The 26,618-nt window shown below is 45.1% G+C and overlaps 5 protein-coding genes and 1 long non-coding RNA gene across 8 annotated transcripts; 3 read left to right on the top strand and 3 right to left on the bottom strand.

Annotated features, from left to right (window-relative positions):
• The first annotated feature begins 1,093 nt into the window (after nucleotides 1-1,093).
• On the top strand, nucleotides 1,094-3,666 carry LOC4345820 (probable carboxylesterase 12). 2 transcript variants are annotated; one of them, XM_015794753.3, is made up of 2 exons: nucleotides 1,094-1,275; nucleotides 1,953-3,666. In XM_015794753.3, the coding sequence occupies exon 2, from the start codon at nucleotides 2,048-2,050 to the stop codon at nucleotides 3,158-3,160; it is 1,113 nt and encodes a 370-aa protein (XP_015650239.1). In that variant the 5' UTR covers nucleotides 1,094-1,275; nucleotides 1,953-2,047; the 3' UTR covers nucleotides 3,161-3,666. The 2 variants fall into 2 exon arrangements, with proteins under 2 accessions (XP_015650239.1, XP_015650240.1); XM_015794754.3 differs by having other exon boundaries at nucleotides 1,124-1,275; nucleotides 1,947-3,605.
• On the bottom strand, nucleotides 3,308-15,532 carry LOC4345819 (protein transport protein SEC23 C). Of its 2 annotated transcripts, none has more exons than XM_015794751.3 (14): nucleotides 15,343-15,532; nucleotides 14,261-14,861; nucleotides 13,955-14,170; nucleotides 13,647-13,820; nucleotides 12,656-12,817; nucleotides 7,530-7,672; nucleotides 7,028-7,103; nucleotides 6,756-6,931; nucleotides 6,591-6,672; nucleotides 6,252-6,329; nucleotides 5,282-5,443; nucleotides 4,725-4,988; nucleotides 4,166-4,270; nucleotides 3,308-3,664 (listed from the first exon to the last, which is right to left on the bottom strand). In XM_015794751.3, exons 2-14 carry the CDS (start codon nucleotides 14,768-14,770, stop codon nucleotides 3,521-3,523), a joined length of 2,292 nt encoding a protein of 763 aa, XP_015650237.1. In that variant the 5' UTR covers nucleotides 14,771-14,861; nucleotides 15,343-15,532; the 3' UTR covers nucleotides 3,308-3,520. The 2 variants fall into 2 exon arrangements, with proteins under 2 accessions (XP_015650237.1, XP_015650238.1); XM_015794752.3 differs by having other exon boundaries at nucleotides 15,355-15,532.
• LOC136351245 (uncharacterized) lies at nucleotides 10,351-10,978 on the top strand. Its single transcript, XR_010734455.1, has 2 exons — nucleotides 10,351-10,446; nucleotides 10,638-10,978. It is a non-coding gene; the product is annotated as an uncharacterized lncRNA (long non-coding RNA).
• A 1,954-nt stretch (nucleotides 15,533-17,486) lies between the features above and the next one.
• Nucleotides 17,487-19,313, bottom strand: LOC4345818 (uncharacterized). Its single transcript, XM_026020008.2, has 2 exons — nucleotides 19,053-19,313; nucleotides 17,487-18,147 (listed from the first exon to the last, which is right to left on the bottom strand). Exon 2 carries the CDS (start codon nucleotides 18,111-18,113, stop codon nucleotides 17,589-17,591), a length of 525 nt encoding a protein of 174 aa, XP_025875793.1. The 5' UTR covers nucleotides 18,114-18,147; nucleotides 19,053-19,313; the 3' UTR covers nucleotides 17,487-17,588.
• A 1,185-nt stretch (nucleotides 19,314-20,498) lies between these two features.
• LOC4345817 (probable BRI1 kinase inhibitor 1) lies at nucleotides 20,499-21,607 on the top strand. The gene has a single exon (XM_015793625.3). It carries the CDS (start codon nucleotides 20,604-20,606, stop codon nucleotides 21,345-21,347), a length of 744 nt encoding a protein of 247 aa, XP_015649111.1. The 5' UTR covers nucleotides 20,499-20,603; the 3' UTR covers nucleotides 21,348-21,607.
• A 1,064-nt stretch (nucleotides 21,608-22,671) lies between these two features.
• On the bottom strand, nucleotides 22,672-24,533 carry LOC136351481 (uncharacterized). The gene has a single exon (XM_066303649.1). It carries the CDS (start codon nucleotides 24,404-24,406, stop codon nucleotides 22,772-22,774), a length of 1,635 nt encoding a protein of 544 aa, XP_066159746.1. The 5' UTR covers nucleotides 24,407-24,533; the 3' UTR covers nucleotides 22,672-22,771.
• Nucleotides 24,534-26,618: the final 2,085 nt, after the last annotated feature.

The following is a 26,618-nucleotide window of genomic DNA, read 5'->3' as shown; positions in this document are numbered from 1 at the left end:
AACTCGGTGTAAAGTTGAGGGATGATAGATGAACTTATTCCTTCCGAGTTCGACGAGCTCGGCATGGCAACCATTCGGCCGACGAAACACAGTTTATTGGGCCTCATGGGTCGTACAAGCTGCAGGCTGAAACTACGCCTGTTCTGCCTGGCCTGCCTTAAGTGCCTCCACCAATTAGAGATCCACCGAGGAATGTCACCGGTGACTCGGTGAGACAGTGACCGTGGGAGCAAAAGTGAGCATGTCAATCGGTGTGGTGCCAACACAACGGTCTGGGGGGTTAGGCTGTGTTTAGTTTAACGTAAAAATTGAAAGTTTAACTAAAATTAGAAGTTTGAAGAAAAAATTTAAAAGTTTATGTGTGTAGAAAAGTTTTGATGTGATGAAAAAGTTGGAGGTTTGAAGAAAAAGTTTTGAGTAACAAGCACTTAGCTATCTCTGTCTTTTCATTAGTCGTAGGATGATGATATTCTGGACCGCGGGTCATATATATATATAGCAGCAGTACGTAAGTGCAGTTGAACTTGCTACTCCAATGCTAGTACTCGTGCTGTGCTGTGATGTCTGCTCAAATGTCCTTGTTCATTACCACTTACCAGTATAAAAAAAAAGCTAGGACCCTGAAATTGGCGACCGCTAATTTATGGGAATTTTCGGATGATACAGGAGGACTACGACAAAGGAAGGAAGGAAGGAATACCTCATGTGGCTTACCTGCTTTCGTCGGGTTGCGTTTTGGCCTGCCGTCCAGTACTCTACTGCTCCAGGCCAGCGTAGCAGCTTCAGTCCAAAACGCCCCGTGTCATGAGATCTTTCGATCCAGTAAGGCGGAATCTGGCGACTTCGACGTGTATGTTGTGTTATCGAATTCACCGGAAACTACAAACTGCGAGTCGCTCTTACGCATCGATCGGCACGTGTGAGGCCGAGAAATCCACGCCAGTGGCGGAGCCACATGGTGATCCGTGTGGGCCATGGACCAACAGTAAAATCTGGCCCAAATGCTTATTACCCCTGTTCTGATCCAACATAGAAAAGTACGATGCTTTTGTTTCATAAGTTGATTTCCTTTATCGAGTTGTTGTTCCGGTTTCCGTCCTTCCAGTTCCCATCCTGACTACGCCATCGATCGTGCAAGTGCTGCTTTTATAACTCGACGACTCAACGCTTGGGATTGGGGGCCCATGTCCAACGGCGGCAACCGGCGTCTGGTCGTGTCCAACGGCGGCAACCGGCGTCTGGCGACCAGGATCAAGAGCAGCGTTCAACAAGCAGGTATGTCACTGTGTTAGTTTCGGTTCGATTTTGGGAATTCCGATTAGAATTGGATTGATAAATCCGTTAAAACAATGCATAATCCTATTGTAGATTTGTTGAAGCAGTTTAATGTTAATAGTATACTAACATTAATAGTGTTTAGAAAAATTATGTTAATTAAATTGGACCACCATAACCTAAAATCCTAGCTACGCCACTGATCCACGCTCTTCCTCACCTCTTGCAATTGCTGCTACTTGATTAATCATAATAATATACTCAATCTTTGTTTTATATTATAAATTGTTTGAATTTTTTCTTAACTAAATTTCTTTAGATTTAATCAAGTATATAGAAAAAATTAGCATATAAACAATACCATATTAATTTTATTAAATTTAACATTAAATATACTATGATAATATGTTTGTTTATTTTTCTATAATCTTAGTTAAATTTAAAATCAATATAACTTAAAAAGGTCAAACGACTTGTAATATGAAATAAAGGGAGTAAATCCGAAAGAAATGTGTGCATAAATAATTTTTTTGAACGATTTTTTTTAACGAAGTGTGCATAAATAATTGTGTCATATTACTCCTCAATAGTAGTATTAGTTTGGCCTAAATTCAATTTTCAAAAGGGAAATATTGTACGGACCTTTAATTAACCAACTCGTCATGATCAAGCACCAGGCATCATGAGAGTGGGATTCTATTAAAATGGAGTTCTTCATAAAAGGCGGGAACGAGAAAAAGGTTAATTGCTACCACTACCAAAAGCTTTGCTCATGGCGGCGAGCATCTCGTCTGCGCTGCTGCTCCTGCTCAACATGGCGGGAGCATTGCTCTCGCCGCGCGCTCCTCCTCCGGCTCCGGCAGCCTTAACCGGCGCCGGCGACGGCGAGGACGTCGACTTCTTCTTCTTCCCCTTCCTGGTCCTCTACAAGAGCGGCCGCGTCGTGCGGTTCATTGGCACGGACACCGTGCCGGCGTCGATGGACCCGGCCACCGGCGTGGCCTCCAAGGACGTGGTCATCGACGCCGACGCCGGCCTCGCCGTCCGCCTCTACTTGCCGAACGTCGCCAACCTCACGGCGGGGAAGCGCGGCGGCGGCGACAAGCTGCCGGTGGTGGTGTTCTACCACGGCGGCGGGTTCGTGACGGAGTCGGCGTTCTCGCCGACGTACCATCGCTACCTCAACGCGCTGGTGTCGAAGGCCCGGGTGGTCGCCGTGTCCGTGGAGTACCACCTCGCGCCGGAGCACCGGCTCCCGAGGGCCTACGACGACGCGTGGGCGGCGCTCCGGTGGGTGCTCGAGAACGCCGGTGCCGGGCCGGAGCCATGGCTGTCGCGCCACGGCGACACGGCGAGGCTGTTCCTCGTCGGGGACAGCGCCGGCGGCAACATCGCGCACAACGTGGCGATGCGCGCCGGCGGGGAGGGGGGGCTGCACGGCGGCGCGGCCATCCGCGGCGTGGCTCTCCTCGACCCCTACTTCTGGGGGAAGCGGCCGGTGCCGTCGGAGACGGCGGACCCGGCGACGCGGCGGTGGCGGGAGCGGACGTGGGGGTTCGTGTGCGCGGGGCGGTACGAGGTGGACGACCCGGTGATCGACCCGGTGGCCATGGCGCGCGGGGAGTGGCGGCGGCTCGGGCGCGCGCGCGTGCTGGTGACGGTGGCGTCGCTGGACACGCTGAGCGCGAGGGGCCGCGCCTACGTCGCGGCGGCCAGGGCGAGCGGCTGGGGCGGCGAGGCGGTGCTGTACGAGACGCCCGGCGAGAACCATGTCTACTTCCTCGTGGAGCCGGACGGCGAGAAGGCGGCCAAGGAGATGGATGCTGTCGTCGCATTCATCAATGAAGGAGAACAAGTGATCACAGCTTCAAGAATGGATGCTTAAACTGCCTAGTTGGCTAGTTACTTGTGATAATCTGCATAGGTTGAGGCCTGATCGGTTTTGAAGGATACGTGTATACATGCTACTGTTCAGTAGTGTCAGAAAAAAAAAGTTACTGTCAGTGTGGGTAGGAGAAAGATATGAAACGTATTTTACACAATCATGAATGTTCCTTCTTGAATTTATAGTGGAGGCAGAATCCTTGCAGCCTATAACCATGGAAATATACAGATGTAGAGCCAACAATGGCATATCCGAGACTACAATGTGGTAACCTGCATAAATTACACGGAGAAGTCGTTCTTTGCTGTACACTGGACGAGACTATTGAAGATTCATACAAAATTGCTTCATGACCGTGTTCTACTGAACTGCCAGCCGCTGCAGGTGATCCATGAAGACTTCGAAGCTCACATCATCCGTGAATATGACATCTCCTCCAGGTGGTGGAGGATTGTCAGAGTTATATGTGACAGACGGATTAAGCTTTGCTAGTAAAAACCGAGCCTGCAATGTAAAAAAAGATAGCAATTCTATGATTGAGTATTGTTTAATTGTTTTTGTTGCTAGTGGGAAGTGCTGATTATCCTCTGAAAATGTCCCTCCCTTCGTTCCTAAACAGATGCGTTTAGAATATAGACAATTCTAGTACACAAAATTAGCTTTGACATGGAAATGATATTAAAAGATTTTCAATTAAAGGTACTTCCATATCATTTTTATTTTCCTACAACTCAATATTTACTATCAAAAAGTGTGCATCCAAAGGTAATGTGATGTCCAAACCATGACATTTACTTAGGTCTTTAGGAGAAGGGTTCTGGGAAAGCACTTTTTGCTGGGAGACTTAATTGCAATTTTTTTACCTCAAATTTGGGCTATCCAGTTCAGGAGTAAAAACTATGATGACTTGAAATCTTATCCTGTTAGCATGAAAATTGCCAACATTGTATTCTCCTAAAAATGTCAGATGCAGAGTGTATTGATAGCTTAAGGGAAAAAAATAACCTGAGAACCATATTGATCACACACGACCAAACGAGGAACAGGAAAGCGCTCCTTGATTATCGAATCAGTTTCCTCACGTGGAGCTTTCAACAACTGAGCAAATGCCTGAACATCATACAAAATTAACTGTTGAATTCAACTGTAGTATGTACTGTATACTAACATACAATTCCCAAATAAATATAAGTTTAAAATATAAAAAGGAAGTAAATAATTAATTATTCATAAATCAAAAACTTATATATATCCACTTATGTATACTCATATCCAAGATAAAATACCTTTTCTACAAAAATCTTACAAATAACACACATGCCTTTGCAACCAGAAAAGATCTGGAGCGGGGGGATGGATGAAATCCAACGCACCATCAACCCCAAGCTCCATATTTTAAAGAGTACGACAATATTTATAATGATTATTTTGTACTTTTAATGCAAAACCAAACCTACATAATTCATATCAAACTAGACAATTTATTCACGAGCTTAGATGAAAGTTCACATGTAGCTGCTGAATCGTATCTGCTCTTATCATGGTTTGGCTTACAAAACATTACCTCATGCCCTTGCTGATCTTGGTAGCCAGCCTTTCGCCACTGCGCAATGGTTATCCCATGGAATATGACGATAGTAAAATAAGAATCCAACAAAAGGATCCTGTCAGCAGCAATTGCAGTTACATCCAACAGAACAGGCTCTGGGCCTGATTGAAATGAATATGATATAAGTGAAGGCTGGATCATCACAACTGCATTCGCTACATTCTCTCTGTTTAACATCATCCTAAAATATGCAGTTTCATCTGGACTATTATTAAACACCTGCATGGGAAGCAAATTATTTGAGAATAGAAACAGAGAAATATAACCACCAGTTCTTTTCAGATTATTCACCGGATCGCTCCACAGTTCGAAATACACATTTTCTTAAAAAACCTTCTTCTACTGCATTGCTGAGATCACCTATTTTAAGCTATTTGTTAAGTTCATTTCTTAAAATATTTAATTTATCCCCATAATCAAGCAGATATCCGTGGCAACAATCCGCTCAATAGTCTAAATCAAACTGAGAGTATATGTTCAGCATGACTGAATGAACATGAGAAACAGATTACCTGAACAAACTGAGAACGCCTTAAATTAAACATAAATTGTGGAAATATTGATAGACGTGGAGATAAACTGAAAGATGAGGGTGTTTCCTTCTGATAGTCTCCAAATTTTGAGCACATACTAATTAATGCTCGATCAAGCCATCTTATTGGGTCAAAATCAGCCTGAAAGGAACATCAAGATAATGCTATAAGAGACTGGTATAATAGGACTTCAATAGCAAGATCGATCTAGGGTATGGCTTATGCAGGAAAACATAAGCAAAAAAATAATTGCAGCAGTTCTAACTGATACAAATTAAGCAGCCTTGGGAGCCAGACAAGCTTGTTTTCTACATAGTTCTATTACTACCAATTAGTGCTCTCTGTGTATAAATGAAAGTCCATTATATCATATTTCATTCCCTTTCAAGACCATGTGCAGAAAGTTATGTGGGCAATTTAAGAAGAAACCACATAAACTATAATTCGCTTGTGTATATCGGCAATACATGGATCCTCTGCTTTTTGTTTCTTATTTAATGTGAGAATTTCTAGGATTGTTCTCCTCGCAACACATGCTCATAAGGCATGGCCAATAAAATCAGCACCGTGACAACATAGGCTCACTCATCGACAGCCTTTTTTCAAAAAGACTATCTGTCTAGGAAGACAATGATTCCATACTAATAAATGATAGCATGAAAAGGCATAGGCCCACTTCTGTTGAGTTCATATTTTAAATGCTTCAACTAATTCAAGATATGTTAAGAAAAGTGAAGAAATAGATCAATTAGACTACCCGTATTCTCAAAATTTCAAAAGGGGGAAAAAGTGGTGGTCATCTACATATATAGTACAAGAAAAGGATACAAGGTTAAATTTCCATCATTCACATATTTTGATGGTACAATATTCCATCTCCACAAAATAGCAAAACAGTATGTCATGTGTGCATTAAGTATTACAATAATTTAAGAGTATAAGGGAGTACCTCAGCTTCCATCTTAAATGAGACCAAGCGTGCCATGACTGCAGCAGCTGCCTCTTGATCAAAACCATCTATTAGATCCTACAACACATGCAATCCAGTAAGCATATACATTCCTTTTCCCATAAAAAAGAGGAAACATCATCTGACACTTAATGCATTGAAATGGACTAAACATAATTGTTTATGGACAGAGACTGAATTATGACATGGAAAGCAATTGTCAGAAACAGGTTGACAAGAGACAGACAGAATAACTGAACATATTAGCTCAACTAGTCCCAAAAATGGGTACAGACAGAAGCAGAAACTAAAGAAAATTGATTCCTGGAGTGAACTTACCTGCACACCACCAGAACCAGCAACCCATCTTCTGGAAAGTGTAGTAGCTCGTAATCTCATCTGACCCTCATGATGCTGATAACTGCACATGGTATCTCCAAGTGAGATGGATATTCATCTCTAAGAGTCAAAGATGTTATGAAGGGGAAAAGGCAGATTACGTACTATGTTAAGAATTGGAAGTAGAACTGATTGCTTGTTGATTGACTAATTGCATCGGGCCCATCTTTTTTTGCAATATCAAACACTAAACATATTGATGTTTTCCTGTCTAGACCACACATCTTCCAGGCGCTAGTGCTTCCCTGGCCTACAACTGTATCTGAGGATAGAGGACTTTTCTGTACAAACAATAACATGAGAAAAAACCCATAAAAATATATAATACCATCATCATTCTAAAATGTTTAAATCATGTCATTAACTACATACTATACCTTCTCCAGGGAAGTACAAGGTCCAATAATGCCTTGAATTTTGACATCCTTTGAGCAGTTAATTTCAAATATACCACTGCAAAGTAGTTTATGTACAGGAATCAGAAAACTCAAAAATAAAGTTGCGCTGATGCAGTTTATTAGATGCCACAATGGTTTTCTTTATGTCATTGAAGCCCCCTTTTCACCTATGATGAACAGATGTTGATGGTTTGAATTGAACAATAATTAGCTGCACACAAGCTGGCAAGCAATTTGTTTCTAACTTATCTGTAACTTCTCTGGTATGCATGCATCACAAGTGAGTGAGTGAGAGGAAGTGGAAGGGGGAAGGAGGTATGAAAAATGACTCTCCCGTGAGTGTTCACATAACAGAAAGAACTGACTCAAGGAACTTCGCTATTTTTATTTTCTAATTTTGCAGTAGATAGAAGGCAAACTAAACATGGAAATGTGAGCAGGTTAAAATCCAGCTGAACCAAGTGGGCTAAGATATATTTACTTGAATGATAAGCCAAGATCATTGTCGCTGGACTGAAAAATGCGTTGGAGTGACTCTTTAAAAACAGAATGGCCAAAACTTTCTGCAAGCACAACTATTCCCCCAGTCCTCTCCACTGCAACCTTCATCTCAGCAACACCAACCTGAGAAAAGAGTATATGACAAGAAACTGTTAATTCTAAACAAGGCAACCATGCAAAATCATAGCAAAGAATCAAGAAAATTAGTGATGTTTCATGATATGCTAATCTATACCAATATAAAAAGCACCAGTTCATCAAACACCTCTCTCTCCTGACCCTTAGATCTATTCATCCAACGGTTTATATTAAAAGTTGGATCAACCTCTGCAATTAGCGATTCCCACGTGGTAAACAGCGGTTAGCGGAAAAAAAAGAAAAGAAAATAACCCATCCTATCCTCCTGCACGGCGCCGCCCGCCGCTCGCCACCTGCGCGCCCGCCGGCGCCGCTCGCTCGCACGCGGCTACGCCCGCCCCTCAAGCGTCACCGGGTCGCCGCCTCCCGCCGCCGCCGTCGTCGAGAAGAGTTCGCCGGGGAGGTGCCGGTGATCTCGTCGGCGGTTAAGCACTTCGCAATCGTTCTCTTCGCTAATAAATCGCCAAAAAAAAAGAAAAGAAACCACCGCCCAGACCGCCCGCGCCTCCTCCTCCTCTGCCTTCTCCGCCTTCCACCGTCGCGCCTCCTCCCCCATCGTCCAGGCCGGCGGCGCGCCGAGGCGAAGTGTCGAGAACGGCCTCCAGATCGGAAGAGGACCCAGCGGCGGTTTGGAGCAGAGGTTGAGCGGAGGCAGCGCGGAGACGGTGGCGGTCGGCGGTGGAGAGGCGCAGGGCGACGGGCCGGCTGGCGGCGTGAAGGCGTGCTCCAGGCAGAGGGGGCGGCGAGACCAGCGGGACGAGTACCCCGTGCACCGGTGTGGACGGGGTCAGCGCAGGGCAACGGGCCGGCGGCGTCGGTGGAGTGGAGGTGATGGAGGGCAGCGTCGGTGGGGAGCACCATGCTGGCGGGAGGCCGGGCGGTGGAGTCGATGGCCGGCGGCGGGCGCATGTCGACGAATGGTGAGATGGTGCCGACGACCGAGTGAATCTGGAGGCGGAGTAGGCGGCGGTGACGTGCTCTAGGCGGCAATCCGGGCGGAGAGGCGGGTTGCATCGGTGGAGATGGCTCGACGACGAGGACCATGGCCGCGACGACCGGTGGAGATGCTGCTGCTGATGCTTGACTTGAACGACGACCGCTCGGCCCAGGTCGTCCCCATCTGCTGCCGCCGTCGCCGCACTCTATCGCTATCCCCACAGGAGACCGAACGGAGGTCGTCCCCAGCCCCAGCCGCCACCGCCACACTCGACCGCTGCTCCAGCATGCGCGATCTTCTCCATCACCAACGGCGCTCTTGACCTCCTCAGCCCGTTGCCTGTTGGATCCAAGCTGCCATCAAACGTCCTCCGCCTCCTGCCGGCTGGTCTTCTCCACAAGTGGTGGCCTTCCCCCAAGGCCCCAACCTCCTCCAGCCGCCGGCCATGGCCAAGCATAGTAGCGTACTCCGTTCTCGCCATCACCTAGGATGGCTCGGCCGGCCGGACTTTCTCCAGCAGCCACCCAACGCCATTGGGTGCATCACAACACGCCAAAGCTGCTCAGACCTTTCGTCCTCTCAGGTTCCATCTCTGTTTTGTCTTTGCCTTTTCTGAAAATTTGGTTTGTCTGCTGCATGCATGCCTAGCTAACAGATTGATGAGAGTTTATTCATGTGTGTTGATTGTCTTAACATAATCATATTTGTTTATCAGGGTATGAATTATGGCAAAGAGTATGGCCTGTTGCCCATTGTTCTTCTGCTTAGTTTAGACAAGATGAGGGAGCTACCGAAGTGGGTCAAAACGCCTTCATCGGAACTAAATTAAACTTTAAAGCAACTAAATTATGAGTAACATCATTGCAATTCCCAGAACCACCTGATTGGGGTTTTGAAAGAATTATGTTGGAAAAATTTTGAGAGAGATTAAAATTTTCTTATTAATTATGTGAATTAAAATAGCTTCATAGATGCTTAAACACCTAACTATTACCTGTTAGTTAGATCTTAAATGTTTCCGTTTGATATTGGTTTGCATTCTGCACTTTACCTTATGTGATAATCTGAGTCCATGTCCTTATAAGGAATAGTAGAAAAACCGATGCTCCCTCTTCCCAAATGATGTTTAACGAAATGCTTGTTTAGTCTATGTTTTACCTGGCTCAAGTTGATTTATCTCTGTGTGTCAGGCTTTTTGATGCAGGAAGTAGGAAAATCAGTTTTTTTTTTAAAGGATAGGAAAATCAGTTTACTTTCCAAGAAACCATCAGCTTGGTTTTAATGTGTTCAGATTTCGATGCTTACCTACTGACCAATCAGGTAAACTGGTCGTTTTAGAGTATCTCCTGGACTGTGCTCAACTACGTGGGGTGATGGCAGTAGCTCAGTGAATGACTGGTAGCATAGGTTCTGTCTTTTTTTTTTGTGATAGGTAAATGCTTGTCTGAATTTTTCAGGTCATACAAATGTTTACATCATTTGTTCCAGGCATAAAAATATATAGTGCTCATACGTTGTTTTCAAATTCGGTCAAAGCAATGTTTACATTACATATATAAGATCTGGGGTCTATAATAAACAAATGATTGTGATGAAGTTTAGTCCTCCTTATGTCAATATTTGTTAAAGAAAAAGATTGCGATACTCATATTGTGTGTTAGAAAATATCTGTGATATATTACATGTAGTGTACATCAGTTTAACATATATGGGCTTGTGGCTTTCAGCAGTACAGATAAAAGCTTTCGTCAAATATTCGGTTGCAGGGGACCTCAATCTTGGTTCTTAATGGTGTTCAATTGTGTAGCAAAATTGCTGCCGGGTAAACCTGCATCCTTCTACCTTCTTCTATCTTTACTAAGATACATCCTCCTAATAACATATTAGTTGGCAAAACCAATTAATGATTTTGTGTTTTATTTACGTATAGTAGTTCTGATCATTCACAGAACTTATACATTTTCCTGAAGCACATACGTGTAGTTTCACACATGTGTGTTTGATTTGATGCAGGTGATCGTCAAGAGGTCAATATGGTTTGTTCTTCTTTCATCTACAATTACCTCCTGACCAGCTGCATTCTCAGAAGAAAATCGATGCATCCAACTATGTCTTCTTCCTCTTCATGTTACGTCTTGCACTGAGTACTACCTGCTTGATGGAATTCCCCATGCGAAATTTATTTATTCTATAGATGGCTTGCATAGAGGATTTTGGAATAGGGAAAATCACGTGGAAAATTTGATTCCTGTTTTGAAGATTTCTCTATTTCTAAGTATTGACAATCTAGAGGAAATCGCCGACCAACACAGGTTCTGTTATCACTCATATCCCTGAAGAACAATTTCTTTTTTGTCATTTATAATTTTGACAGGACCTCTTGGTGATATTAAAAATTGAAGCTGACTCGAATTAAGTAGAAAACATGCTAGAAAGAAGTACCCCTCCCTCACGGCTAACAAAAGGAAGAAGTGCTTCAAAAGAAATGTACCGTGTTGTTGTTATGAGCTGTGAGGCTTAACAAGCAGAGCAGATTAGCGTGATTACTGATTGTATATGTTAAAATTGATATACTACATCATGTTTCTATGTTTTGTAGTGCAGACTGCACACTTTTTCTAGAGATAATTTGTGTATCCATTCATGCTTTCAAATCTGTACTGTTCGTTCATCTATGCACATATAAATGTGAATTTTATATTGCAGAAATAGCTCACCATATGTATTCACCTAGATATTTACAATTTTCTATTTACCAGAAAGTAAATTATGAGCATAGATAAGTATTCCTTATTTAATGTTAAACTGAAGTTACTCTGATGGATGAACACAAAATTATTTTGTGCGATTGGTTGTTATTTGTACTACTGACCATTCTCTCCTGATATATGAACAGAGCATATGCTCCTAGCAAGAAATGTGGCATGGGTGAGTTTATACTCTTTCTTTCATCATGTTGACTTTTTGCACATTTATAGAATCTTTTGGTATGATGCTGTTGTTGATTCACATGTTTTAATTATTAATGACTAGCTGCATAGGAAAACTGAGGATGTACACGGTTGAAAAGCCGGCCTAAAACATTATTACAATGTTCATTTATCTACAATCGTTTGGATTTAAGAGTTTCCAGGATAATTTACTAAGGTGGTTATCTCTGGTAAATAGTTTCCTGTCTTCATCTACTTCTTTTATACTGGGAAAAAGAATTATTGGATGCTGATATGAAAAAACTTATAACTTTTATGTACTAAGGCCAAGTGCATGCTCTCCTAGGGTGGACACTATGTTTATTCCCGACAGTTCTTAATCACTTAAAAATAGGGTTATGGAATTCAACAACATATGTGATTTAATCTGAAATTTTATTGGTTTAGGTAAGTGGGTTGCTCATGTGAAAATGTATAGCTTTCTGAATTTCTTTGTTGGTAAAATAAGGTACGCTTGATAAACTTGCTTTTGGTGGACGACTAATAGAAATGTCAAGATTATCATCCAATCTGCAGTAGGAGAATCATCAAAGAGTTCATCTTTGTGTAAGCTCATATATAGAAGATTTTATGCCAATATTTTATCTTTCCAAAACGTGCCTTGCACGTGCATAATTACTAGTTAGTTAAAACCGACAGCTTGTGTATTGATATTTCTGCTTTTATTCATTTTTTGACAATGCATATGCAACTATTAGACAGTTTGTATAAATGATCCCTAAACAGGCATTGTGCACATAGCTGATAGTGCTCCTAAATTCTGATGCACCAAAAACAATATTTTATAGAGCTGTTGGACATTTAAGAAACAAAACGCTTCAATAAATGTTTTTTGCTTGCGTAATAATATAATATAAACGCAAGAGTGCTTGTGTGGCAATCCTCCATGAATAATAAGATAGTAGTACTTGTTCAAGTCCTGTTAACAGACTAAAACTACTAAATAAAATAATACTTCATTCAATAAGTTGATATGTGATCCTTTGCGATGAAATGGGTGGATAGCTTATTAAATGATAAACAGTGAGAAAAGCAGCAAACCTGGTCAAGTGCACATGCAAAAAAATCAAGCACATGGCCTTGATGTACAAGCTGCTTTGAGATCTCCTCATAGAATTTAACAGCTTTGGTATAAAGTGGAGCAGAACCTTTATCAAGGTCTTTATGTGAACGAATTGGTTCTGACAAGGACTTGGATACGATCTGAAATTTTGCCAAGAACATCATCAGGTATATTGGGGAAAAAAGGTATAAGAATATCTCATGCAGTTTCTTAAAAAAATATATCAAGAGCAGACATTTAAGACAAGAAAACCCTTAGCGATAATCAATACACAGGCGTGGAGCATCATGTGCACGTTTTTTTACATTGTTATTCCCTGACTGTGTATTACCCAATCATAAGTCAGGAGTTACGGTGAGTACAAAGAAAAGGAGATAAAATGACAGTTACTTTGTACAAAAATGAAATGTTGTGAGATAATTTAAGTAGAAACTCAAATCAAGTGGTTGTTTCTAGAACAGCAAAACATAGATCTAGAGAATTTTCACATAGTTTTCACATATTTTTCATTACAATTACTCTAAATATGAGACATCCCAGTTATGTCCATCCCATATGAACATTAAGTCTTTCACCTGGATAGCAGCCCTATCCAACTTCATTACTCTACTGCAACTATAATAGCCATGTGGGACTAAAACACCACTAGCAAGAACTTGAGCCAGATTTTTTTCATCCTTTTGTAGAGTATAAGGAGGCACAAATCACATGAACACCCCAGTCATACCACATGCACAGTCATGGGTATGTGCGTCCACTACAAATGATAGGAATGCGGAGGCACAACCATATCCTTTTCAGCTGCACACGCATGCATGTATGTGAGCTCCAACTTAATAAGGAACGAGATGATGATCCTAGAGACTGAAACCAGGTGGGTATGAATGAATAACCTCAGTTCCAACAGTAGGCCATTGGTGTGTCCTTAAACATGACAAGATGATAATTTATTAGAGAATTTTGACTTACAGAACCAGGCCCCTCTGTAGATGGACCCCCTATGAATGCCATAATTCTAGCACCTGATCCTGGGACACAGACCCCCAATAGACTGGCTGCAACACTTAATGCAGTTCCAGTACATCTTGATGCACGCTGATCAGCTGAAACTGGCCAAGGATCCTTCTGCAGTTCTTCTATAATCTACAAGGATAAATAGTATCAATAATTTGCAATGGTGAGAAGAAATACTATTGTACTATAAGCCGTGAAAATTTATCCTGTATAATAAATATTAGTATCATTCTTCTATGTAACTATGTAAGCATAATTCTTACTGAATTCAACACAAACTCGCACTCAGAAGCAGGCAACAGGAACCTAGAAATGCTCTCTGCTGAAAGGCCATCCCTTGAGCCCGCGATAACACCTGTTGTAGGTTTTGTTTTCCCTGCAAAGAAGCACATTTGTTCAAGAATTTGATCCTTTGTAACCTCCTTCGTCCCCTTGAAGACATATGATTTCGGCAACAAACCAAAACCCAATTCATGCACCTACATGGATCAAAATACATTCATATATAAATTAGTACCAGTACATTAAGCAGTGAATCATCAATGGGAGAATGTTGAATATATTATAACCTGCACGTATGTCCCAAATGTAATGAATCCAACAAGAGATTGGTCTGGCAAGAGCTCAATCGCTTGCGCTAGAGCAGACTTCAAATAATCAATTTCCTCCTCAATCATGCAAGTATCAACAACAAAGAGGAAGACTGGTGGTACTACAGGACCAGTTTCGGCAGTGGACATGAACTCAACTGTAGTATATTGAGGAAACAGTTCTGCAGGGAGATTGCTTTCTGAAATAGAGGAGTAGTGCTGGGGGAAGTGGTTGCGCTGAAAGCAGAACGGACAAACCCAAATCTTGGCAACATAGTCAACAACGCAGAAAGGGTTGAGAATAGAACGGCACATGCGGCAACGAAGGGGGCCGTAAGGAAGAACAGGAATGGCAGGATTTGGTCTGAGAGGAGTATATATGGCGGAAACGGGAACAACACAGTTTGCAGCATCCTGCTTAGTTCCTGGTATAACATTCCAAGGCATCCTTATCCCATCCTGCAGCTCGAGATCCAGGAACTCAGACATTATCTGTAACCAGGTTACTCTAAGCCCCTAACTATAGTGTCTTCAAAACAGCCTCTGTTTGGTAATTGTATCAGGCCTTTGGCCTGCAAATCTGCAATAACAATTAACTAATTAATTAACAACGTGTTTCTTCAGTAAAAACAAAAAAAAAACAGCAAGCATCAATCATTTATAAGTGCAAATCAAATATAATCATGATGTGCGATCCAATTTGTTCTGATTAGAACCAAGTATGTGACTACCATGAGCATCTTGGTTTCCAAAATATCACAAGACCAACAACAGGGGCCGACCTGACCTAACGAGTGGCATGGGTGTTCAGTTTTTTTTTAAAAAAAAAAAGAAAATGGGATAAACCCGGCCTCTGCATCCATGTACACAGCTAACGCATGGGGGTTCAGTTGAACCCTAAAATTCTCTTCGGAAACAAACTGCTATTATTAGTACCAAGGTTAAAAGGCAAAGAGAAAAGCAACTTCTAGATCTAGAAGGAGAAGCTAAGGGTTAAGGCATAGCCGCGTAGAGAGAAGGCGTGGGTGGAGAGGGATGAGGAAGGGGATGCGCGTACGTACGGGGATGCTCACCGGAGAGAATTCGGCAGAAGCAGCAGGTCGCCGGCCGCCGCTGCTCGCGGGAGGGGAGATCGGCGCTGCTCGGCGGAGGAGATCGTCTCGGCGGGCTCCTGCGGCGGCGGTGGGGCGACGGGGATGGCCGCGGGGAAAAGAGCAGAAAAGAAAGAAGACAAGCCGAGTCTGGACTCCTGGAGTCTACAGTCGGCAGAGGGGTGGGTTCCAAAAGTTTGCCTACTCGGTACTCAGTTACTCACTGTCCAGGCCCAGGGCCCAGTTTTCCCCGGGTTCGGTCGGGCCGGGCTCGGGCCTAATGAGCAAGGCTAAAAAATTATTACCCCGTTATCGTGGCTAGTGGATTATTTTTGCATGTTTTTTAAATCGGCTCTGTTAAGAGGGACTTGCTGCGGTTGCGACAGTTCAAACCAGCTGCCAACTACAGCCATTCACAACTGCTACAGTCGCGGCCGTTACGGTAACTAGTGTAGCCAAACGCAGCCACTGATAAACTATATAATCTTTTCAAAAGATCTACACAAAAGTTCCTGAAAAATCAAACGGGCCTAATTTGACGTGGTTTATCATAGTTATATGCACTAATTACTAAAACTTGTCCCACAAACCATAGTTTGTGCATCCCAAACCCCACTATAGAATAAGGTTTTACTGTGTTAGGCTGTGTTCGGCTACACAGGTTCCCAACTCCTCCTTCTCGTATTCCGCGCACACACTTTTCAAACTGCTAAACGGTGTTTTTTTTAAAAAGTTTCTGTAAGAAAGTTCCTTAAAAAATCATATTGATCCTTTTTTTAAAAAATTAACTAATACTTAATTAATCACGTGTTAATGGACTGCTTCGTTTTTCGTGCGCAGGAATTAGGTTCTCATCTCCCCCAAATGAAACAAAGCCTTAATCTAGGCCATGTTCTCTTCTTTAGCTTTCTCATCTGATTATTGCCTTGGATTATTTGTTCCATGTTTGTAAAGACGAGCTTTTATTAAAACTTCTACTACCTCCGTCCCAAAATAAGTTCATTTTTCATTCCCCACACATACCAATACAAACACCAAAATACTAAAATACCCCATACTTAATCTAATCCTAATCCAACTATTACTCACTTTATCTATTCCCAATGTAAATATTTCTTTACTCTCACTAACTCTGATGCAATAATTATTCAGAAATGAAGTTATTTTAGAATAAATAGGATGAGTCAAAAAAGAACTTAATATGGGATGGAGGGAGTATTACATTGCTTAGACCACTTTCTAAACTAAACTATTTGGTTCATCCAAATGATCATCAAGTAGGTAATCCGCATCAATAATTTGCTATTGTCCATAGGAAATATCCCATTTCTACATGTCAGCGTAGGCCGACTGGCGCGAGTAAAGTTGTTTTTGGTGATCATCTACAAAAAAATGTTTCCGTTGGTAAAGAAAGGTCACATGAGTGATGGAGCATTTGATGAAACTCTTCATGTCACACATCCGACCTCAAGCATTATCCGTTTTTATGCATATATGAAAAAAGATCCCTCCTTAAGCACATATAAGCTTCATTTTCTTTCGAGTTTTCTTCAAAATTGATTTACTACAGTCTCCTGTATCATTTGAGACTAATTTTGGAAACGAGCCGAGGAAAACCAAGCTGCAGTGAGTACAAATTTTGCACCAGCCCACTTGAACTGAAATTTTCTTTCACCCTGTATCTACGGTGCTCATATTTCTGGCGTGATATACTTGCCAGATTCAAATTTGGCATGTAAAATATAGCGAAAATATCTATTCAGAAATATATAATGTTTGTAGTCATTAGTTTTCAGGTTTGATGGCATTACAAATTCCAAACATTTCAAGGTCAAAAGATATCTCTATTCAGAAATATTCGCCTATTTCTTGAAAAATAATCATACCAAATACTTTACAAAGTCAGATAGAAGAGGAATAAATGATCAAACGATGTTAAAGGAACAGCAAAAAGGATTTATGTCACATGCATCATTCATATTCCAAACAAAAAAGATGGTTCGTTGTTGAGTGCTGCCTAAAGGAATGCTACATGTCAGAAGCTCTCAAATGGGTAGAGTCCGTAGGGACTCTACTCTAGCAAGTTAAATGGTTATAATGAAACAAATTCCTGATTAGCTGAAATTTTATATTTTATATTTTTCTCATAAGCAGCGGTTGAGGAGTAAACATGTTCAAAACTGTTCCAGATGAAGAGTACAATTTCTACACAACTGTCAAGAAGTTCTATTTATAACCAGCCGTGTTTTAAGTGAACAAGAACCACAGCTCAAAACAACAGAAGCTGATACACAGTCAGATGACTGAAAATATATTTCCCCATCATCGTCGACCAGAATGCCCATCTCCGCAAGGTCAGATGACAAGATCGAAAAATGATCTCCACATCTACATGGATACATCAACTCCATAGCATCACCAGTGCTTTCAACAGTCATTTCCTCGATCTCGATTTCATAAGCAATGTTTGCAGAGTTCTGCCTTGATGTTTGCAGCTGCTTGTCATACTCTGTTCTGGATTTGGGATCACGTAGGACCTCCCAAGCTTTCTGCACGCTGAAGAATTCCCCATGCTCAACAGATGACACAAGTGAATCCAGTTTTGCCTGAGACTTGTCAGGATGCGCGTTTAGGATAGCAGCCCTGTATCCAGCTCGGACCTCATCATATGTAGCACCTTCATTCACAGAAAGAACTTCATAGTGGGTTTTCTGAGTAGAAATATTGCTGCTTAAGGGCATGGGTGATGCTAGATTACTAGTTCACCGTGTTGTTCTGAAAAACAAGGAAACAACATGGGGCAATTGGAGGTGTACGACATCAAACTTAAAAATAAAGGAGATACTGAGAGAGCAGAAAGACTGTGTTTGTTCTATACATTTGTATTTACTGTACATTGTCAATCAATTTAATTTAGAAATCTGTTGAGAAAAATAAAAGTCATGTTCAGGTTTAATTGAATTAGAGGTCTCAAATTTCCCACAAGAAATAAGATACTACATACCTAGAATTGTATGAGATGTTAAGGACACACATTACGAAATAACCTTTTCTGTCACAATGCCCAATCCAACTTTATTCTAGGTCGACCAAAGAAGTTCATCAACAGTCAACTAGACCCTGAAGTTCTAAAATATGATGTTACGGTTACATATCAGACCAATTTATACGAGGTGGGTTCCCATCCCGGTTGTAAAAGGTAAACACTCATATCTAATTCTAAAATATGATGTTACAGTTACATATCAGACCGATTTATACCAGGTGGGTTCCCATTCCAGTTCTAAAAACTCGTATCTAATTCTGAATTTCTTCTGGAAACAAACTGCCCCCACTACTAATTTTAAGGTAATTTGTTAGTTGTTATATGTTGTTGTTGTCTTGTGGAGATCATACAGAATGGTGGGATGGCACTATTTGTTTTGTGATCTGATGTTGCTTCCCTTCCATTTTTCGTTTTTTTTTCCTCTGTAGCTGAACATGCTCGCTTCCTTTAACGGAAGGGGAAGAGCTGTGCTCTTCAATTTCAAAAAAATAATAAGAAAAACAGCAAATATATGGTAAAGAGTAAAGCATGCTTCCAGATCTAGAAGAGAAGCTAATGTTAAGGGCCTAAGGCAAAGAGAGAAGGTGCGGGTATAGAGGGGACGCGAGAGAGGATTTCCGTATGGGTCGCTCACCGGCGAGGATGCGGCGGAAGGGAGACAGGTCGCCGCCGCCGCCGCCGCCGCAGCTGCTCGCGGGATGGAGATTGGCGCGGGCAGCGGGCGGGCGAAATCGCGAGGAGACGGGAGTGGCGGAGTGCCGAGGGCACGGGAGCGATCTCTCCCGAGATCGCCTCGCGGAGCTCCAGCAGCTGCAGAAACGATTCTGCGCCGTTGCGGAGGGGAAGCGGCGGCCATGGTCCACGGACTACTGACGAACGAAAGGGGAAAACAACCGAAGAAGAAAGAGAGCAGGCAACACACTGGACCAAATTATATGGGCCTGGTTTGCTTACCGGACATCATCCGTGGGCCTCATCACATATGCTATCGTAATGGAACAGGCGAACAAGGCCAAGCTGATTCGTATCCCTCAAATCTGACCATCCGATTACTAAAACCGATATAATTTGACTCTCTCAACTGATTTGAGAATTTTTTTCTTACATATCAGTTTTCCTTTCATCTTTCTTCTCCTATGTACTAACCATATTTGAAGTTTTGAACTTCCCAGATAATTTGGGATTTGTGCTGCCCCTTGTACTTACTTCTATCATCTTTCTTCCCACATCGTCTATTCCCTAAAGAATGTACTTCTCGTTCGTTAGAGCTACCATCGGCACGACAAACTCACCATCATTTTAGAGGGAGTGAAATTCTGAGCGTGCTAGGGATTAAACACGGGTCCACAGGATTGCAACCACACACCCTTACTACTGCATTATCAAGTGTATCTTGCCATGTACTTCCTCCGTCCCAAAAAAAGACAAACTCTGGGTTTCCGTGTCCAATTTTGACTGTCCGTCTTATATGAAATTTTTTTATAATTTGTATTTTCATTGTTGTTAGATGATAAAACATGATTAATATTTTATGCGTGACTTGTCTTTTTAATTTTTTTTCATAATTTTTTTAAATAAGACGGACGGTCAAATGTTGGACACGGAAACCAGGGTTTGTCTTTTTTTTTGACGGAGGGAGTACGTCAATAAACTAGGGCAATAACGTGTTATTCCCAATTCCCACACTTAGGTGGTGTTTGGATCCAGGGACTTAACTTTAGTCCCTGTATTTAGACACTAATTTAGAGTATTAAATATAGACTACTTACAAAACTAATTATATAAATGAAAGCTAATTCGCGAGACAAATTTTTTAAGCCTAATTAATCTATGATTAGATAATGTTTACTGTAGCATCACATAGGCTAATCATGGATTAATTAGGCTCAAAAGATTCGTCTCGCGAATTAGTCCAAGATTATGGATGAGTTTTATTAATAGCCTACGTTTAATATTTATAATTAATGTTCAAATATCTAATGTGATAGGTACTTTAAAAAGTTTTAGTACCATCTTAACATGGCCTTATCTCTCCCACCAATTAGTCCATGCCTCACCACACCCTTGTTCCTCTCCTCCCAACAATTTCACAACCATCTTTCCATCTCCACCCAGCCAATTTCCCTCCCCCACCGCCAGCAACGTCGAGCCCTCTGCCTTCCCGGCGACGAGTGCGTGTGCCGGCATGTCCAGTCCAGTCCGCCGCGTCGGCAGCGACCTCAGCAGCGGCATCTACTCAGCAGCTGCAAGCCACGGCCACCAGCAGCAAACCACGAGTGACAACGGCCACGGGTCAGCCAACGACGACGACGACGACGACGACGTTGCCAAGGCGAAGCAGAGGCTCTCGTCGCTTCTCTTCTCCGGCGTCGGCACGTGGCGGAGAAGCGTGGACGGCAGCGGCGGCGACAGCAAGCGGCAGGTGAAGGGGAACAGCAGCCGAGGAGGAGGAGGTGGGCTGGACATTGCGCAGCTGGTGAAGAAGTACGCGTCCATGGTGGAGCGTCTCTTCTTCGCGTCGTCCTTGTCCAATAATCGCCGCCGTGGCGGCGGGGATCAGAGCGGGAGGAGGACGGAGCTGCGGCGGAGGCGGCACTCGTTCATCATCTCCGGCCTTCGTCGCGGCGCCGCCGCCGCCGCTGCCGCCCCGTCGAAGCGTCACGAGGGGAGCTGGCTGTTCTCGGCGCCCGCGTCGCTGCGCGGGTCGCCGGTGGCCAGCGGGCACCTGTCGGTGAAGGTGTCGACGTCGTCGGAGGAGAGCACGATGGAGGAGCTGCACAGCGCCGTCCAGGCCGCCATCGCGCACTGCAAGAACTCCATCGCCGCCGCCGCGCCAAGCAGCAGGCCGGCGGCGGCGGCGGCGGCGACCACGCCGACCGGTGTAAATGCTGACGCGGTGGTGGCGTGTACGTCTTCTCGTGCGTCGTAACTGCACCAATGTAATGTACCTGTTCGTGTTCTCGGTTCGATCTATTTCCTGTGCGTAAGTTAATGGCGACAATTAATATTAGTCCGAAAATACGAGTGTATTGTTGACTAATTAATTTGAAATGTTAGTTATCGATCAATCGGCCGATTGGATCGAGTCGGATGACTGATGACTGAATATTAGTCCTAGACCTGATTGAGTTAAGTTAATTGCCCCTTGTACGTAATTAAGTCGTCGATGAATGATGATGCATTGTACTACATCCGTTTATACTATAAGTCTTTTTTACTTTTTTAAGTCAATTTGTCTTAAGTTTAAGTTTTTTAAAAAATAGGAACACTTATAATACCAAATTAGTTTTGTTAAATCTAGTATTCAATATGCTTTGATATTATGTTTTTTTAGTTAATGTTGCTATGGTTTATATAGCTTTAGTTAAACTTATAGAAATCAAAAACATTAAAACAATTTATAATACAAAACGGAGAGAATATTAGTTATAACAATTTATTCGATTACTGGGAAGACACACAGGGAAGCAACCAGAGGGCACTTGTCGACCCGACAGATAGAAAAGGAGGACAGCGATGTCACGTAGGAGTAATTCGATATCGGTTGAGTTCTTCAGTCTTCACGGCCGGCCGCCGGCCGATGCATTGGATCACAGTCAATGCCATGTCGGGCGACGTACTGAACAGAGCACCATACGTACGTACGTACATCCACTGTATACGACCGATGCATGAGGAGGCCATCGCCGACGCACCGTGTACGTATTAGCGGTGCCAAATTAAACCGTACGTGTGCAAGCTAAGCTACGCTTATACTCCAATTAGTTAGTGCTAAACTTTCTTTGACAAAACTGAACAGGACTACTACAGTAGTTTGAAGAGGATTTGGTACGCGTAGCCTGTTGCTTGACTTGGCTATCAACAAGTATTCAAGTAACCATCAACATAATGATCTCGAAAGCTTCTTGCACCTGCAAGCCGTGCTGCTGCTATATATTGCGATCCCTCCAATTTGGTCAGTGTGACAGGACAGGTGGTTGGCTGGTTATGGTTTGTACAAATTAAAACCACGCGAGAATGTTGCCCCAGCCATGATTACTACATAAATTCCAGGTACTAATCAACCAATCAATTTAGCACACATGCAGGGACCAACGGTTGCATTCCCTGGTACTGATCAACATATGCAGTCTTCTCGGTCCCCGCTCCAATAAAGCTAGATTAACAATCTTCAAAAACGGTACTGATTGAATGTTCAAATGAAGCAATGCAATTCAGAACGAGGCAGGAGGTAATTCTATGATTCCAGCAGGTATTGAGAATTAAACGAACTCTAGTGAAATTATGCGTTTCCAAAAGAAGCCCAAAATAGGCTAGGTTAGTTACTGCTACATTTTTTTTTGCTGCAGAAGACTAGTAAAATCTATCTAAATCCGTGATGCCATGGTGCAACAGGCTGGGGAGCTTCTGCATTATGCGGACCAAGAACTCCATGAAGCAGACGGTGCGCAGCGCGGCGTGCTGCCCCATTCGCCTGTCCAGCTCCTTCGCGGGCTTCAGGGCGGCGAGCACATAGGCCGCCAGGTCACGGCGCTGCTGCTCGTGCTGGCTGAGCTCGCCGTCGCCGATGATGCTCGCCGGAGACACGAGCGTCGGCTTGTAACCCCAACAGATCCGGTAGTCCGACTCCTCCTCCGGCGACGCGTTCGGCGGCGCGTCCAAGTGGGACACCTCCTGCGTCACATCGTCGTGTATAACGATGGAGATTTCGTCGCCGGACTGCAATAAAATAAGCAGCCCGCTGCCACAGTCCCAGACGCCGGCGACCTTCGCCGCCGACGACAAGTAGTCATTGCGGAACGCGCACCGCCGCTCCCACCGGCGATCGCCCATGAGCAGCCATATGGCGTAGCGTGTCTCGTCGCCGCCGTCGGCTGTCGCGACGCACACGCGTCCGGACATCTCCATGAGATCCGATTTGGCGTGCGAGCGAGGCTCGCCACCACCTTCGACGACGACACGCTCGCCGGGCAAGTCGATGGGGGTGATGGCCTCATCGTCGACGTCGAAGGCGAGGACGGTTCCCTTGTCGGCGTTGAGGAGGTACACCGCGCCGTCCATGTAAAGCGATCGGCCGGGGATCTTGTCGTTGTCCAGCCCGGCGAGCACCGTTCGCGGCTGCTGCTCCGCCGCGGTGCCCAACGAGTACACGACCAACTCGTCAGCACGGTCTATGTAGAGAGGTTGACCAGAAACGCGTCCGCGTGTCTTTCTGCCGTTTGGGTATACTTTTAGGTTGAGAACGAACTCGTGCTTGCGAGCGAGGAGCTTGTAGGTTCTTGTTCTTGGACCGTAACCGAGGCCCGATATGTGATAGTTCGTTCTCTTGTCCGGCGAGGAACAGTCGAGGGAGACTTTCATCTCGTCGCCGGCGACGGCCGGGTTCAGGAGAAGCCCGATGGAAGGGTCGTCATCCTCCGCCTCCCCTTTGCCGGCAAGGAGTACGACGCCGTTGCACGTGCCGACGTAGTTCTGGTCGTTGCGCTTCTGCCTGGCGAGGACGCGCATCGGGTCGGTGCCGCGGCGGCGGCCGTCGCCGGCGACGTGGAAGCCATGGTACGTCCACGAGCGGTCCTGCTCTGGGTCGTCGTAGCTCGATTGACAGGCGAAAGCCCCTGTCCCGAAGCCGTGCTTCGCTCGTTGTTCGGCCCATTGTTCGAGGGACTTGACGCGGCCGAACATGTCGCGGTGGGTGGCGACGACCGCCGTGGCGACGTAGGCGATGTGCGGGCGCGGCAGGGGCGCGCCGTGGCGGCAGTGGAGGCGGGCGAACTCTGGGCTGGCTATCAGGCGGCGGTGGTGCCTCGACAGCGCCATGGACGCGACGGCGTCGCGTGCCGGCAGGCGGGCGAAGATGTTGCGGACGACGTCGTCGCAGATGGCGCCCCACGACGACGACGACGACGACGACGACGAAGCCATGCGCGCTGCGGCGGCCGGGATCTCTCCATCCGCCGCGGCGGCGGCGTCCTCTCTCTTCCTCTTCATCGTTGCTCGATCGGGCGGGCGGGCGTAAGCAGCGGCCGATGATCGATTGTGATACCAAGATATCACAGAGACGCCGTATTATGCAGGGGATACTGGAGTAAATCTGAATTGTGCAGAACAATATATGGTATGGCCTGAGATCTTGCTAATACTTCCGAGAGATATATTTGGATTTGGATTTTGGTACAAATTTAATCCGCACTTTTATATTAAAGAAAAGTCGAACGCATTATAGAAACAAGTAGCAATTTGCCAATGAATCTAACAGACTGAAACAAAACACATATGATTTGACTATGATCAGAGTCGAATAACCAGATTTGATCTTTTGTAGATTGAAACAGACGTATCGAGGTCTTCCCCAAGAAATCAGGAAACAAAATCCAAAATACAACTAACTTGCGATTTCCCACTACGTGTGAATGTGGATTGGCCAAGCCGCCTAAGTAAGGAGAAGCATCACTGGGCCAACGCATCACCTTCCCGTCGCCGCCTATTATGTACGGGCCGCATATATCAGCTATGGGCCATGGCCTGTCCGTGTAACTAGGCATAAGTCTACTTACCTCCCTCAACTCATGTGCATGGTTGAATCACATCCCTCAACCACAAAACGGGGTATAACATATACCCCAACTTTCAAAACCATTGCAAATCAACTCCCCGGGTGGTTTCGGAGGCGGTTTTGTCACACGTGGCATCATTGACCCCGTTGGCTGGCTGAGTTAGCTTGTGTTGACTCCCACTGCCGCTGCGGCCAGGGATGACGTCGACGGTAGTAGCGCCAACCCCATCACCCCACACGCCAAAAACTCAGCAGCAGCAGTTGCCCCCCGTCGCCGCCATGGGAAACTCCAACCTAGGGTTTGGCCTCACCTCCTTTAATCACACGGGCACCGCCACCTCCTCCTTCCCGCCAAACCCCGTGTCTGGCCAAATGGCACCATGCGGCGAAGGCGACCGACATGTGCTGATGCAGGAACCTCGGCTGCAACACCATCTTCTCTACGAGACCATGGAGCCCGTCACTCACGTCGGGTACGTAGGAAGATGGCCATGAGTACCGCATAAATTCGCCGCCATCGTCACTGTGCTTGTGCTTGTCATGGAGTCGTGATGCTCAACACGTCAGCAGGGAAGAAGGAGAGGAAGGTGGGGATGAGGCGGCGGCGGCGGCGAGGCTTCCTCACCTCTGCTCTCTCCCCGCTCCCGCTATCCTGCTGCTCCCGCCGAGCTCTCGTCGCCCCGCCGCTCTAGGTAGTTTTGGCTCTCTCGCCGCCGCCGCCACCTCGTTAACTGGCCACGGCGAAGAAGGGGAAGGCCTCCCCAAAAGCGGAGAAGAGGGCGGTGCCCAAGAAAAAGAGGCTGCTCGAGCCGTCCTCTGATGACTCTGAGCTGGAGCAGCAGCAGCAGGGGGAGCTTCGGGTGGAGTCTGGATCAAACCTCGACATCCTTCGTGCTGCTCCCGCCGCTCCACTGAGCTCCAACAGTCTCACCACCCCGCCGCTCAAACGAGCTCCCTCGCCCCATTGCTCCCGCCACTCTCTCAATCTCGCTCGTCGCCGAGTATAAAGAGAGTAACTGACACGTGGGTCCAAAACTTCTTTTTATTTTTACTTAGGTTTGTTTTTATTTTCAGTGCCACGTAAGCGCCACATCGATGACACACAAGATGAAGACCAAGTCAACCCGCCACGTAAATGTCACGTATGACGAAACCGTCGGAGGAATCGATTTGCAACGGTTTTGGAAGTTAGGGGGCATGTTATACCCGGTTTTGCGTTTGAGGGGTGTGATTCAACCGGAAGCATGAATGGAGGGAGGCAGAGTAGACTTATTCCGTGTAACTAAGCCTTTAACGTTTGGTGGGCCACGCGTCCACGCCGCTCTGCTACCGAACTGGTATAGGGTCATCACGAGCCGGCGCGGCGCGACCGCGCGAGTACCGGGGAAGGGAATGGACGTTCTGGACGCGGTACCTACCCTACCAAGAATCCACAGCGAGATGACGCGAAATAATCCGCAGGACCGCGCGGGCGTGCGTCGCGCGCGGCGGGCGTCACCACCTGAAGTGGTCGTGAACCAGCTGCCTTTGACTCTCGCGCGGAAGACGGAGTGAAGTGCGTGATGTCCGTGGCCGGGAAACGCAGCGCAGGCCATGCGATGTGCGCCCTGACGACGCAGCGCGCGCGCAGCTGGCATGACAGCCTGG

Source organism: Oryza sativa, chromosome 8 (genome assembly GCF_034140825.1).
Source record: "Oryza sativa Japonica Group chromosome 8, ASM3414082v1".
NCBI classification, from domain to species: Eukaryota; Viridiplantae; Streptophyta; class Magnoliopsida; order Poales; family Poaceae; genus Oryza; species Oryza sativa.
The sequence above is the reverse complement of the archived record's forward strand: the minus strand, read 5'-3'. Positions and strand labels throughout refer to the sequence as shown.